Source organism: Dendrobates tinctorius, unplaced genomic scaffold (genome assembly GCF_039654945.1).
Source record: "Dendrobates tinctorius isolate UK_male_01 unplaced genomic scaffold, ASM3965494v1 ptg000133l, whole genome shotgun sequence".
In the NCBI taxonomy this organism is placed as follows: Eukaryota; Metazoa; Chordata; class Amphibia; order Anura; family Dendrobatidae; genus Dendrobates; species Dendrobates tinctorius.
Window position 1 is genome coordinate 9,322,329 of NW_027361801.1, and position 15,672 is coordinate 9,338,000.

The 15,672-nt window shown below is 41.2% G+C and overlaps 1 protein-coding gene across 1 annotated transcript in view; it reads right to left on the reverse strand.

The window, feature by feature from the left end:
• Positions 1-14,665, reverse strand: part of LOC141048088 (sodium- and chloride-dependent neutral and basic amino acid transporter B(0+)-like) — a 49,875-nt gene extending 35,210 nt beyond the window's left edge. Inside the window, exons 1-4 of the mRNA XM_073543470.1 lie at positions 14,473-14,665; positions 11,485-11,629; positions 8,101-8,232; positions 6,682-6,843 (exon numbers count right to left, since the gene is read on the reverse strand). Coding sequence (XP_073399571.1) covers positions 6,682-6,843; positions 8,101-8,232; positions 11,485-11,629; positions 14,473-14,532 — 499 coding nt within the window. The 5' untranslated portion in view covers positions 14,533-14,665. The remainder of the gene's footprint in view (positions 1-6,681; positions 6,844-8,100; positions 8,233-11,484; positions 11,630-14,472) is intronic.
• Positions 14,666-15,672: the final 1,007 nt, after the last annotated feature.

The following is a 15,672-nucleotide window of genomic DNA, read 5'->3' on the forward strand; positions in this document are numbered from 1 at the left end:
TCACAGCTTAGTAATCCACATGCGCACTTCTTATCATGGCAGCACACATCTGACAGCGCATTGTTTCCTGCACGCGGCGATCCTCACAGCTCCACATGTCTGAAGAAGGTCCATTATAGAGACCGAAACGTTACGTACGTATACACTCACTGGCCACTTTATTAGGTACACCTGTCCAACTGTGTGTTAAGACTTAATTTCTAATCAGCCAATCACATGGCGGCAACTCAGTGCATTTAGGCATGTAGACATGGTCAAGACAATCTCCTGCAGTTCAAACCGAGCATCAGTATGGGGAAGAAAGGTGATTTGAGTGCCTTTGAACGTGGCATGATTGTTGGTGCCAGAAGGGCTGGTCTGAGAATTTCAGAAACTGCTGATCTACTGGGATTTTCACGCACAACCATCTCTAGGGTTTACAGAGAATGGTCCGAAAAAGAAAAAAAATCCAGTGAGCGGCAGTTCTGTGGCCGGAAATGCCTTGTTGATGCCAGAGGTCAGAGGAGAATGGGCATACTGGTTCGAGCTGATAGAAAGGCAACAGTGACTCAAATTGCCACCCGTTACAACCAAGGTAGGCAGAAGAGCATCTCTGAACGCACAGTGCGTCGAACTTTGAGGCAGATGGGCTACAGCAGCAGAAGACCACACTGGGTACCACTCCTCTCAGCTAAGAACAGGCATCTGATGGCTACTTTCAGCAGGATAATGCGCCATGTCATAAAGCTCGAATCATCTCAGATTGGTTTCTTGAACATGACAATGAGTTCACTGTACTCAAATGGCCTCCTCAGTCACCAGATCTCAATCCAATAGAGCATCTTTGGGATGTGGTGGAACGGGAGATTCGCATCAGGGATGTGCAGCCGACAAATCTGCGCCAACTGTGTGATGCCATCATGTCAATATGGTCCAAAATCTCTGAGGAATGCTTCCAGCACCTTGTTGAATCTCTGCCACGAAGAATTGAGGCAGTTCTGAAGGCAAAAGGGGGTCCAACCCGTTACTAGCATGGTGTACCTAATAAAGTGGCCAGTGAGTGTATATTGAATGTACATCATGTGGATTACTAAGCTGTGAATAATAAAAAGGAACTTCTATTTTTTGCATTTGGGAGTGCCGGATTTTTTCCTATATGGTAATGTCAGATACAACCCATAGTCAGATGTGACACTGTTTTGACTCTTTGTGAAAGGATATTGAGCTATATTGGAAGATAGCATCAGTAGAGGCCAATGAGTTTGGACTCCAAAGTATCCCTGCAGCAGAAACCAGTTCAAAACCCCACTGGCTTTTATCTTGGACGTTTCCACATCTCCAATCTAAGTTGATGGCATCATACATAGTACAATTGCATTGATTTTACCAGATCTGGAAAATAATATGCAAATTGCCTCTTACCCCTTAGACACCAGATCTGGAATAAACCCAAATAAAAATGAAATATGGTACTTTGTGGTCAAGGTAAACTATAAAACTTGGAAAAGGGCTTTTTCCATAAACAACATAAAGGATAGATTATAAATGTGTGATCGCTGAAGATACAGCTGCCGAGACCCCACTGATCCAGAGAAGAGGGGACATAATCGCGTGTATGAATGGCGTGGTAGTGAGCACGTGCTTCACATACTGTCAATAGGTGTGGTGATCGCACCACTCGCACATGCTCACTACTGCTCCATTCATACAGGGTTTTTAGGGACGCTCATTGTTATGATCAATGGGCGTCTCAGCAGCTGGACCCCCAGGGATCATATATTATTAACGTGTCATATATGTAGTTTATGGCACCAGGCACAACCCATTTACATGCATTACACAAGAATACACAATAATCTGCACAGATGAAGGGTTTGCATGAGATTAGAAAACAGATCTACTTTTTAGTCCTGGAACTTGTCAGCAAATACTATCTCGTATCATGGTTGACCCTTACTGCATGGGACTTAGTTGCAAGATCAGGCAATGATCAAGATGGAAGAAAGAAAGAAAGGAAAGGAAAGGAAAGAAAGAAAGAAAGAAAGAAAGAAAGAAAGAAAGAAAAGGAAGGAAGGAAAGAAGAAAGAAAGAAAGAAAGGAAGGAAGGAAGGAAGGAAGGAAGGAAGGAAAGGAAAGGAAGGAAGGAAGGAAGGAAGGGAAGAAAGAAAGAAAGAAAGAAAGAAAGGGAAGAAGGAAGGAAGGAAGGAAGGAAAGGAAGGAAGGGAAGGAAGAAAGAAAGAAGGGAAAGGAAGAAAGAAAGAAAGAAAGAAAGAAAGAAAGGGAAGGAAGGGAAGGAAGGAAAGCAAAGGAAAGGAAAGGAAGGAAGGGAAGGAAGGAAGGGAAGGAAGGAAGGGAAGGAAGGAAGGAAGAAAGAAAGAAGGGAAAGAAAGAAAGAAAGAAAGAAAAGGAAGGAAGGAAGGAAGGAAGGAAGGAAAGGAAAGGAAGGAAAGGAAGGAAGGAAGGAAGGAAAGGAAGGAAGGGAGGAAGGGAAGGAAGGGAGGAAGGGAAGGAAGGGAGGGAGGAAGGGAAGGAAGGGAGGAAGGGAAGGAAAGAAAGAAAGAAAGAAAACACTACTTTGAATCTTTTAAAACTCTTTAGGTGATGACGTAACAAAAAGACCGTGGGCCCCAATGCAAAATATACACAATAATCGGCACAGATGAAGGGATTGTATGAGATTAGAAAACAGATCGGCTTTTTAGTCCAGGAACTTTTCAGTAAGTACTATCTGGTATCGTGGCTGACCCCTACTGCATGGGACTCAGGCACAGGCAATGATGAAGAAAGAAAGGAAAGGAAAGGAAAAGGAAGGAAAGGAAATGAAAGGAAGGAAGGAAAGAAGGAAGGAAGGAAAAAAAAGAAAAGAGAAAAGAAAGAAAGGGAAGAAAGAAAAAAAATGAAAGAAAGAAAGAAAGATAGAAAGAAAGAAAAGAAGGGAAGAAAGAAAGAATGAATGAAAGAAAGGAAGGAAAGAAAGAAAGAACAAAAGAAAGACAGGAAGGAAGAAAGAAAGAAAGAAAGAAAGAAAGAAAGAAAGAAAGAAAGAAAGAAAGAAAGAAAGAAAGATAGAACAAAAAAGTGAAAGAAAGGTAGGGAAGAAAGAAAGAATAAAGAAAGAAAGAAAGAAAGAAAGGAAAGAAAGAAAGAAAGAAAGAAAGAAAAGAAAGAAAGAAAGATGGGAAGGAAGGAAGGAAGGAAGGAAGGAAGAAAACACTATTTTGAATCTTATACGACTCTTTAGGCGATTATGTAACTTGAAGCCCGAGGGCATCAATGCAAAATATTCAACAGTAGTTGGTATTGGTCTTCTCATATAAGCCAAAGGGACTTTTCGCCCCTCTAGGTTCCATGGTTTGGGTACAACTACTCATGCTTATGTCCCTGTCTTTAGGACTTTTCTGATTTGTATTTTGGAATAATGTATTGGTGCATTTCACCATTCTGTAATGTTATTCTGGCTTATAAATGACTTTATAAGTAATGTATTGTAATTTAGGCTCAGAGTTTTAGGACAATAATTACCAAACTCATTCTAGGTTCTTTCTGTTCTTTTCCTAATTACGATTTGTCTTTGTAAGGGTGCTATTTGATTTACTCAGATTAAAAACACAAGTAAATGCAAAGTACAGAGTAAAAAACAGAAATACAGGCATGGGTATAATGATTTGGGATTGAGGGAGGAGCATACATCATAATACATCTCCATAACACTGAAAGGTGGTATGGAGTGACATACCCATGTGCATGATGCCTTAAAAGAAACTTGTCACCTAAAAAAATTGCTATTTACTGGCAAATATAGTGGTAATCTGGAGGTAAATAGTGTTTTAATCATGACTGGCAGGTTTACTGGAAGAGCAGCTGCAGAGAGAAAATGAAGATATATTGTACCTGCAGCTGCTCATTTCCTGTCACTTTGCTGTAACAGCCATTACTCATTCACCAGGACCGAGGCAACAATCACTCCCTGGCACTTTGATTGACAGCCTGCATTGCAGCATATGTCTATCAAGGTGTGTCTGTTACTGCCCAATGACTGGAAACAAGCGTCTGCAGGGAGAATATAACTTACCGTAATTTCCTCCCTGTAAATGAACTTCCAGGAACTCTGCCAGACTTGATTTAAAGGTTATTTACCTCCAGATTATAAATATAACTTAGGTAAATAGCAACTTTGTAGGTGATAGGTTCCCATTAACTACAGTGCGGTTTAGGATCATTGCATTCTGCAGTATATGGTTGCTTTGCACCAATTAGAGATGAGGCGCTCTTTTGAATTTTGACGACTTTGGCAAACTTTCCAACAAAATTCGATTTGCAGCAAATAAATTTGCGGAAATCTCACTTGAAAGCTTGCAATTTCTCAGAAAACACATGTGGAAGAGAGGAGAGAGAGAGAGAGGACCCTGCTGACCATAAGAGCTTACATTCTACAGGAGAGAGAGAGAGGACTCCGCTGACCATAAGAGCTTACATTCTACAGGAGAGAAGATAGGACCTTGCTGACCATAAGAGCTTATATTCTAAAGGTGTTAGAAAGGACTCCACTGACCATAAGAGCTTACACTCCACAGGAGAGAGAGCTCCCCTCTGACCATAAGAACTTACACTCTGCAGGAGAGAGAGGACCTTGCTGACCATAAAAGATTGTACTCTACAGGTGCGAGTGGACTCTGCTGACCATAAGGGCTTACACACTACAGGAGAGAGAGGACCCCCGCTGACCATAAGAGCTTATACTCAACAGGAGAGAGAGAGGTCCCTGCTGACCATAAAAGCTTACACTCTACAGGAGAGAGAGGACCCCACTGATCATAAAAGCTTACACTCTACAGAAGACATAGAGGACCCCGCTGATAATAGGAGCTTATACTCTACAGGAGAGAGAGGACCCCGCTGACCATAGGTGCTTACACTCTACAGGTGAGAAAGGACCCCGCTGACCATAGGTGCTTACACTCTACAGGTGAGAAAGGACCCCGCTGCCCATAAGAGCTTATACTCTACAGGAGAGAGGGAGGTCCCCGCTGATCATAAGTGCTTACACTCTACAGGAGAGAGAGGACTCTGCTGACCATAAGAGCTTACACTCTACAGGAGAGAGAGGACTCTGCTGACCATAAGAGCTTACACTCTACAGGAGAGAGAGGACCCTGTTGACCATAAGCGCTTACATTATACAGGAGAGAAAGGAGACCGCTGACTATAAGAGATTACATTATACAGGAGAGAGAGAGAGTGTTAGGAGCGGTGGAACGCACTAAATAAAATTATAAATAAAGTGCGTTCACCACTCGGGGTCCACCGTGCGGTAGATGGTAAGACCGTTGCTAGGTGGTGGCAGAGGTATCTGGCGGTAGAGTGCACAGGGTTAAGGCTTCACCCGAGAGCACTGGACAAGCTCTGTTGCACTCACAGAGCACATGAACAGATAAGGCTGCAGCGAGCTCTGTTTCACTCACAGAGCTGCAAGCGTACGCAAGCTCTGTTACACACACAGAGCTGCAAGCATACACAGAGCCTGTTACACACGCAGAGCTGCAAGCATTCACAAGCTCTGTTACACACACAGAGCTGCAAGCATTCACAAGCTCTGTTACACACACAGAGCTGCAAGTATACACAAGCTCTGTTACACACACAGAGCTGCAAGTATACACAAGCTCTGTTACACACACAGAGCTGCAAGCATACACAAGCTCTGTTACACACACAGAGCTGCAAGCATACACAAGCTCTGTTACACACACAGAGCTGCAAGCATAAACACATGTGCAACAATGCTGAGTCTGTTTGAATGTCACAGGAGCTCAGCGACACAGACGCGGTATCTGGTCACAGGAGCGGCCCTAGATGACGGCACCAACTCCGTCTAGACCTACCGTGTGCGTCTGGGAAATAGGGCGTTGCAAGTGTGAACGCACCTAGAGCTGCTACTGCAGCGCGGCGTTAACTAAGCCGCTGTAGAAACGCTGCTGTCAAGCAGGTGCAAGCTGACGCTAGCTGCTGAGCGCTGGAGCAATGGCGCACTGGCGCTAGTACTGGCTCCGACTCAAACTCTCACACATTCGTAATAACCAAGGAATGGGGGTTTCAAATGAGTCATTCACCAGTCCATGCATCCATCAACAAACATACAGCAGCAAGTATGACTATACTAGCGCATGGCGGAACAGCCATGCACGCTTTTTATAGCGTACGGGACCTGCCGGAAATCTCCAGAACTCCAATAGGAGCCAATAGGATTCAGAGCAGGACCAGGACCTGAGCACCTGACTCCCGAACTCCAATAGGAGCTCGTCCTGTGAGCATGCTTAGACGCTGGCACAAAGGACTTAGCCTCTGGAGATAAATGTGAGGACCTGGGTTTCTGCATAGGTATGGCAGAACTCAGATTCCTAACAGAGAGGACCCCGCTTACCATAAGAGGTTATACTCTGCAGGAGAGAGAGAATCCTGCTTATCATAAAAGTTTACACTCTACAGGAGAGAGAAAGGGGACCCTTCTGATGATAAGAGCTTACACTCTACAGGAGAGAGAGAGACTTATTCATTTACTCCACTGGGAATCTCTGATCTGTGATGTCCCAGGTACTGACCACCACTGTACAAGGTATGATAATCTGCTGGATGTCATAGCTACAGGGCATTATGGGGAGATCTGCGCAGCCACACAAGTTATAATTACGGTATAATTTTTACCTTTGGGTATTTTGCTGCATCTGCTGTCCGACCATTCAAAGCATTCAGACCATGGTAACACACTTGTAAATGAAGCGAATAAATAATATAAACTGTATGCGATGATAACATTATAGTATATTGTGACCAATGTTGAAATTAGGACCATGGTAATTCCCACTCCTATGGAATAGAGAAAAACATAAGAGATGTGTAAAGACATGAAACCATGATTTTAATCAATTAATGAGACCTAATACTAGAATAATAGCGAAGAATAAATAAAATACAATATCACAAATTTGGATTGATGATGTTTTGGGTGCTGAGACCCCTACCGATTAGCCATGCCACAACTGTATAGTCTGTGCCTCCTCTGTTCTCTTCAGCCCTTTTTGACTCTCCTCCAAAAGTGGAGCAAGCAGTAAATGTATCCATAGAACAAGAACCTCTTAAAGGGGCTTTCCATTTTAACAAACCTGGTTCCAAATTCTTCTATACATATAAGATAACAAACACAGAAAATGTCAGATACGGGTGCCAAGGGCCCACCAGTAACCAACTCCAGGGTCCCACTTTTCAGCTACATGCAAATGTGACATCATCCTCAATCACAAATTCATATAACAATGAGCGGGGCAGATTGGTAAATGAATAAGATGTCGCCTTTGCTTATACATAGTGATTCAAGTATATTGTGAACGTACTGCTCATATAAGAGGGTAGTGGCCCACCGGAGGATTCTCCTGTGGGACAGTCCAAGCCTGATTACACAGCAGTTAGCACTGGTTCCCCACTGCGTCTGTCACGGTGTACTGCCTGCAGCGGTCATAACATGACTACATCGCATATCACTGCTGCAGCCAATCACTGAGCTCAGTAGCTCCGCTGATGTAGATGGCACAAGCTGCGGAGCTCAGTGATTAGCTGCAGAGGTGATGTGCACTGTAGTTGTGATGTTACCATTGTATCCAGCACCCAATGACCGCAGCAGTGGCAGAGACGCAGCACTAAACCTTGGGAGGGAAAGTACCTGCTGTGTTTGTTATTTTATATGTATAAAAGACTTTGCAGGCCAAGTACTTAAGTACTATACTTAGGAAACAATATTTCTCGTAGCGAGCAGGTCGGGGTTTCAGGAAGCTTTTACCCACAGCAAGCAAATAGGACAATTAGCCCGACTGCCCTCATAAGGAAGTGAAACCTTTCAAAAAGACCAACACATTGAGAAGACCACCACTTATCCACTGGAAATTTCAGGGATCCCCATTTACTATTCAAGGTGACTATCTTTTTTGAGTTGAACATCCCCCGAGGAACCTGCTTAACTAATATGCATTTTTGGACGGCCGATTTTGGGGTGTACAGATTTCATCCCACAACAGAACATTAGAGACTGGTGAATCATAGGGACATTTAGACTATTGACGATCTACTAACCTTCAAATATGGGTAGCACCTTCCACATGGCCACTGGTCCCGAACTGGAAAACTGCCCGAGGGAACATTCCAAAAAGAATAAGGGTAACCCAGCAAGAGCCAGCATGATGGCGTATGGGATAAGAAACGCACCTAAAAAGACATAGGGATAATGTTCTGATGCACTCATTGATTATGTCATAGTATTCATTTCCTTTCATATTAATCCACTATGAGAAAGCAAATATCTTTATTGATTTTGGATGTGTAAATGGGGATAACACATTGTACTCCTGCAAATTGTTTCTTCCTAGTATTAGGACTAAAATAACACTTCATAAATGGAATATGAATGCAAAACTGTTCCAAGAAGCCTGAAATCTCAGGCAAAAAAAAACAATGATTGGATCAGGTCTCAGCATTTCTTAACATACTGTAACTTAAAGAAGCATATCCGGCAAACTTTATTCTTCTGGTCCTTTCTCGATATGTATTGTAATGTAAGTGTAATAGGAACATCGTAGTCTTCCCTGTTTCCAGAGCTGCTCCGCTGCTCATCAGACTAAATGAATCACACAGGGGTTTTATGTGGATCGGAAGTCACTTTAATAAATTATTGGAAAAGTATCACCAGGTTTTTGCCACCTTATCTGAAAGAAACATAATATACAGACAGAGACCCTGATTCCAGCGATGTGTCACTTACTGGGTTGCTTGGTCAAATAACTGTTTTATCAGCAGGAGATTATCATTAGAGGACTAGTAAGCAAGCTGTCATATAGTTGTCCACATTTATGAGAATTGGATAACGCCGCCCCCCACTGCTGATTTGCAGCTTTCTGCCTCTGCACAGTTTACTTAGAAAGCTGCCAATCAGGGGCATGAGTGGGGTTATACAGAGCTGGTAGATCTGCAGCAGATAAAACAATGACTTTATCAAAAGTACAGGAAGCAGCCCAGTAAGAGGAACATCATAGGAATCAGGGTCTTTGCCCCTACAATAACTCAGTGAAAGATTCCTTTTAATTCTATGGAGACTCGTTCTGAGGCTTATAGACTAACACTGCGAAAACAGCTGCTGGCAAAGATGAAGAGAGGTGACATAAACCAAAAGAGGAAAGGAGCGGCACTGAAAAGTGCAGAAAATGGTAATTGGTACATATGTACTGTAATACATGTACACTGAATCATATACATATTCAGAAAGGAATAAAACAAATAAAAATATTATCAGTCACCAGAAAAACATCCATACATGTCCCTATCAAATAGGAATTAGACTGACACGGTGGCTGCTCTGGTTCCACAGATCTGATTTTAGATAGTGAAGATGCTTCACTGATGTCTCGAATGTACGGGGGTCGGTCTTAAGATCTAAACCTTATTACACTGATCCATTCCCCATAGATTTTGAGTTAGGAATGAATGCTCCTTCTGCATTGTTCAAACAAGGGTTAAACCAGTCTAAGGCCATGTTCACACTTTCAGTATTTTACCCCAGTATTTGTAAACCAAAACCAGGATTGGAACAATCCGAGGAAAAGTATAATTGAAACACGTCACCACTTCTGGATTTATCACCCACTCCTGGTCTTGGCTTACAAATACTGATGAAGAATACCGACCAAATACCGAACGTGTGAACGTGGCCCAAGACTGGATAATAAAAAATGGAAAATTCCTTTAAATTGATTCTGAGTTTCCATACATACAGTGGGGAAAAAAAGTATTTAGTCAGTCAGCAATAGTGCAAGTTCCACCATTTAAAAAGATGAGAGGCGTCTGTAATTTACATCATAGGTAGTCCTCAACTATGGGAGACAAACTGAGAAAAAAAAATCCAGAAAATCACATTGTCTGTTTTTTTTTCATTTTATTTGCATATTATGGTGGAAAATAAGTATTTGGTCAGAAACAAGCAATCAAGATTTCTGGCTCTCACAGACCTGTAACTTCTTCTTTAAGAGTCTCCTCTTTCCTCCACTCATTACCTGTATTAATGGCACCTGTTTAAACTTGTTATCAGTATAAAAAGACACCTGTGCACACCCTCAAACAGTCTGACTCCAAACTCCACTATGGTGAAGACCAAAGAGCTGTCAAAGGACACCAGAAACAAAATTGTAGCCCTGCACCAGGCTGGGAAGACTGAATCTGCAATAGCCAACCAGCTTGGAGTGAAGAAATCAACTGTGGGAGCAATAATTAGAAAATGGAAGACATACAAGACCACTGATAATCTCCCTCGATCTGGTGCTCCACACAAAATCCCACCCCGTGGGGTCAGAATGATCACAAGAACGGTGAGCAAAAATCCCAGAACCACGCGGGGGGACCTAGTGAATGAACTGCAGAGAGCTGGGACCAATGTAACAAGGCCTACCATAAGTAACACACTACGCCACCATGGACTCAGATCCTGCAGTGCCAGACGTGTCCCACTGCTTAAGCCTGTACATGTCCGGGCCCGTCTGAAGTTTGCTAGAGAGCATTTGGATGATCCAGAGGAGTTTTGGGAGAATGTCCTATGGTCTGATGAAACCAAACTGGAACTGTTTGGTAGAAACACAACTTGTCGTGTTTGGAGGAAAAAGAATACTGAGTTGCATCCATCAAACACCATACCTACTGTAAAGCATGGTGGTGGAAACATCATGCTTTGGGGCTGTTTCTCTGCAAAGGGGCCAGGACGACTGATCCGGGTACATGAAAGAATGAATGGGGCCATGTATCGTGAGATTTTGAGTGCAAACCTCCTTCCATCAGCAAGGGCATTGAAGATGAAACGTGGCTGGGTCTTTCAACATGACAATGATCCAAAGCACACCGCCAGGGCAACGAAGGAGTGGCTTCGTAAGAAGCATTTCAAGGTCCTGGAGTGGCCTAGCCAGTCTCCAGATCTCAACCCTATAGAAAACCTTTGGAGGGAGTTGAAAGTCCGTGTTGCCAAGCAAAAAGCCAAAAACATCACTCCTCTAGAGGAGATCTGCATGGAGGAATGGGCCAACATACCAACAACAGTGTGTGGCAACCTTGTGAAGACTTACAGAAAACATTTGACCTCTGTCATTGCCAACAAAGGATATATCACAAAGTACTGAGATGAAATTTTGTTTCTGACCAAATACTTATTTTCCACCATAATATGCAAATAAAATGAAAAAAAAACAGACAATGTGATTTTCTGGATTTTTTTTTCTCAGTTTGTCTCCCATAGTTGAGGTCTACCTATGATGTAAATTACAGACGCCTCTCATCTTTTTAAGTGGTGGAACTTGCACTATTGCTGACTGACTAAATACTTTTTTTCCCCACTGTACGTAATTACTTTAAAGTCATTGTACATGTATTTTAAGAAGTGTCATGCCCCCACTTAAAATAAACAAGTGCATGTTGGTCAATTACCTCCTCCATGTTGAAAGGTGAGATAAGGGAATCGCCACACATTTCCTAAGCCAACGGCATAGCCCACCATAGACAGGAGGTACTCCGATTTACTGGACCAGTTTCCACGTTCCGTGTTCTCATCTGTATTTTCCACTCCTGAATCCTAATTATAAGAATTCACATCAGTCTGTGCAAAAGATCGTCTCATAAAAGGTCCTTGGCTCTCCTATAAGTTTTTTCATCTTTTTTAGGCATTTATCGGATTTTTATTCACTTTTTCATAAATGACACATTAGACCTTCAGTAAATATTCATTTTTCAAGATTATAAGATTTTTTTTTCATGGATCTGACACATTATTTATTTTCCCATCATGGCAGACACCTTATTTACATTGTTATCATGGCGAAAGCTTTATTAATGTTTTTATCATGGCTTTTTATCTTTTTATTTTGATTGTTTGCTCTCTTAATATTTAAACTGTAATCTCAGACAATTGAAATACTCAACGTCACTTTAGGTGACATAACATTTGATGTGATTTATAATGGATGTTAATTCACCCCACAACACATCTAGGTCAAGGTGGGCTCCAGTGTCTTAATTTGGTGACTCAGGATTAAAGAGAATCTGTCACCAGGTTTTTGCCACTTAATCTGACAGCAGCATAATGTAGATACAGAGACCCTGGTTCCAGCGGTGTGTCACTTATTGGGCTGCTTGCTGTAGTTTTGATAATCTCCTGCTGAAAAAACAGCAATTTTATCAGTAGAGGACTAGTAAACCTGCTGTTAGGTAGTCCTCCACATTCATGAATACTTTATAACTCCGCCCTCATCACTGATTGGCAGCTTTCTGTGAACTCTATAAATGGTCCAAAACCAGCCAATCAGTGGCGAGGGTGGAGTTATACAGAACTCAGCATTCAGAGAACTGCATCATCTAAAATAGTGATTTTATCAAAATGACAGCAAGTGATTCATCACTGGAATCAGGGTCTCTGCCCCTACATCATGCTGCTGTCAGAAAGAGTGGCGAAAAACTCAAAGCAGATTCCCTTTAATAAATGTTGAGCACCAAAAGTACTACAACCTTATAATATACACTGCAAAGCCTACCTATCTTATAATAAGGCAAACAGGCACCTGCCTAGGGCCAGGCATTTACACAGCAGCAAAGAAATATGTAGAATTCTATCATTTTTATTTTATGAATTTTTTTTATATTATTTACAAATATTTAATTTTTCTTTGTTTTCCCAATGGCACATATTACATATTTATATAAAATGCGAGTGTAGGGTCAAGTTTAAATACGGCCTTCACTTTTATTTGGGGAAAAAAAAAAAGAGTTTTCTTTTAAAAAGGGATTATTGCATAGGCAATTTATGGATATGATGTCTATACTGTAGAAGTCTGTGGGTCTATACTGTACCATGTATGTCTATTGTTCCATTCAATAAAGCAAATAAAGTTATTTTCTCTTGCAGACATATGACAAGAGTAAAAAGCATCATGTTTCATCTGATGCAGTATTTTAGAAATATTCTATTTAAGGGAGGATACCTCAATAACAAGCAGAGGCACCATATGGCGGCACAGCATGTGCCTACTCTTCTATATTGCCCCATGTCCATAGTAACCTAGAATACAATATCTTCGAGATATATTTTGTTTTTACAAAAAATAGAAAAAGTGCCAATTCAGCTCACCACTCCACTATTATTATGAGTTTTTCTACCTGAAACGCGTAAGCATTATGTGCTTTTTTTTAATATGTGCACATTCTGCCATTTTTTTCCCTAACCTATAGGATTAATGGCTCAGTTTTAGCTACTTTCCTTTGGTGCTGGAGAACATTTTTGGATCATTGGGAGATATTTTGTTTTTGCCTTCTACTTCGATTATTTGGAACTTTATTTTTCCAATTTTTTTTTTATATTGACGCTTTGTATGGAACGTCGCCCCTTTATGTTAAGCTACAGTGTATAATTAATGATCATTTTAGATCATCATTAACTGTCACCTTGTAATTTAGCACAAAGGGGCGACCTTCCATACACAGCGTCATTTTTTTATATTGGAAAAATAAAGTTGCAAAAAATCTAAGTCTGTTTCAAAGTCTATCACATCTGGATCAAAAGTCAATAGTAGACAGTCAGGAGAGTCTAGATGGAAAATGTAATTACATTAAAGATGAAAACCAGCTTTTGCTGATTTTTTTTTTTCTTTCCCACTCAAAAAGTTGCACTCATAAAAAAAACTGTGAAAAAGCTAAAAAATAAAAATAAAAAAAAAATCTTTGTGATAGCAGATTGCCCTCCAAAAAATAAAATTACCCTCTAAGTAGAATTCCAATAGTATTTTTTACATTTTTCACTTTTTAGATAAGCTATACAGATCTGTAAAGCAGTGAAGTGTGATCCGTAGAACGGTAGGATGTTGATAAGTCACTTATTAGTTCAGTGCTGTAATCTCCGGCTGGCTACTGTGCACGGCTACCTCACCTTAAACAATTTTACTAAAAAATGCAGAATCCCATTTACTAATCATTAAACAGTAAAGCGAGTAAACAGGGGGGTAAAATGCCTTGCACTTTGCCTTTGCAAACTGTCAAAACGCCACTCTTCATTTTGATTGGGGTCATCTAAAGTTGGCCATTAATCACATTACTCAGAGAGGCAGCGGAGTTGAGTTTTTCATTTTAACACATCTCATGACCTAATTCTATTAAAAAGTTATGACGATGTCCCAAATAATAGCACCCCGAAAGAACTTAAATAATTGCACCTTCAGTTTTTCTACATCTGATGAAAATTTCTCTTTTTTAAGAAAAAAAATAAATAAAAGATTCGTTAGCAAGATATAGAAAAGATGTGGAAGACACAACAAAAGGTTCACTTGTTGCAAAACTACTCACTAAAGACGAGTAAAAAAAACATTTCGTGGCTGAGTGCCCAGACACTTGACTCGGTATTCCCATTAGTTTCCGATATAAGTCACTTACCACCAGGTCCTTGCTGGCTTTCTTGTTACAGCACTTGAGAAAATTAGGTAAAAGTCCCATACTTGTACGTAGCCCTTAACAGTGGATGTATTATATCCTTCTTCTTCTTCTCAGGTAATGTGACTGTCCTTTGTAGCTTAGGCACCCAATGACCCAACCTCCTCCTCCTCCTCAGCAACTGGGAGAAGACTGGAGGGCTCCTATTTAAAGACGAAACCTCACCTCCCCAAATTGTTTTAATTACGAGCTTTACCAGATAGGCTGTACTGATTATTTTGCAATATCCCATGCAAATAATGGAGGTGCTGGGAGTTTCACTAGTAGTTGACTCAGGCTTAACATTTAAATTTGATCTTCTTGCCAAGTCAAACACACATGTGCCAACCTGTTAGTTTTTTTATGCAGTTGCAGCACAGGTGCTTCATGCCGCTCCTGCTGTTGAGTATAGTGTACAAATCCATGTAGAGAACACCTGTACAAATGCTTTTCCCATCCATCACATAATCAATTTCATATTTTTTGAAGCAATAGGTATTTAATTAGGCACTTAACAATGTATTTATATTCTTATTTTTGACATACATATAAACACATGAAGATGAGTCAAAAATGTCCTGCACTCCAATTATTGTTAAACCTTTGTCTTATAAGTGCTTTCTGTCTGAGATCACTGTCTCCCCAGCCACTGTGGTGCAGGTTTCAACATATTATGTCAATTCCAGGGGCAGACATACCATTGATGCATCCTATGCAGCCACACAGAGGGCCTGAGAGATAATGGGGCTACATCCACCTCCGAAGCATGAGAGGTGGCGAGTTCTCCTTCAATGGAGGTCTTCAGACAGAGGCTGGACAGATTTCTGTCTGCGATGGTTTAGTGAACCCTGCATTGATCAGGGGGTTGGACACGATGACCCTTGCGGTCCCTTACAACTATAATATTCTATGATTCTAAAGCAGGTACAATTGTGCATTGTGATGAGCTATTGGACTGCAATGGGACCATATACTGTTCTTGCACAGGGGCCCTCTTCTGTCTAAGTCTGCTCCTAGTTGTTTGTGACCGGCATGAGAGAAACAATGGCAGCCCCACTTGAGATTTGTATAAAGGAGGAGCAGCGTGCCATGATTTGTTTTTTGCTTTCTGAGGAGGTGTCTTGACGTTGCACACAGTATGGTGAAATTTGGACTAAGTACAGA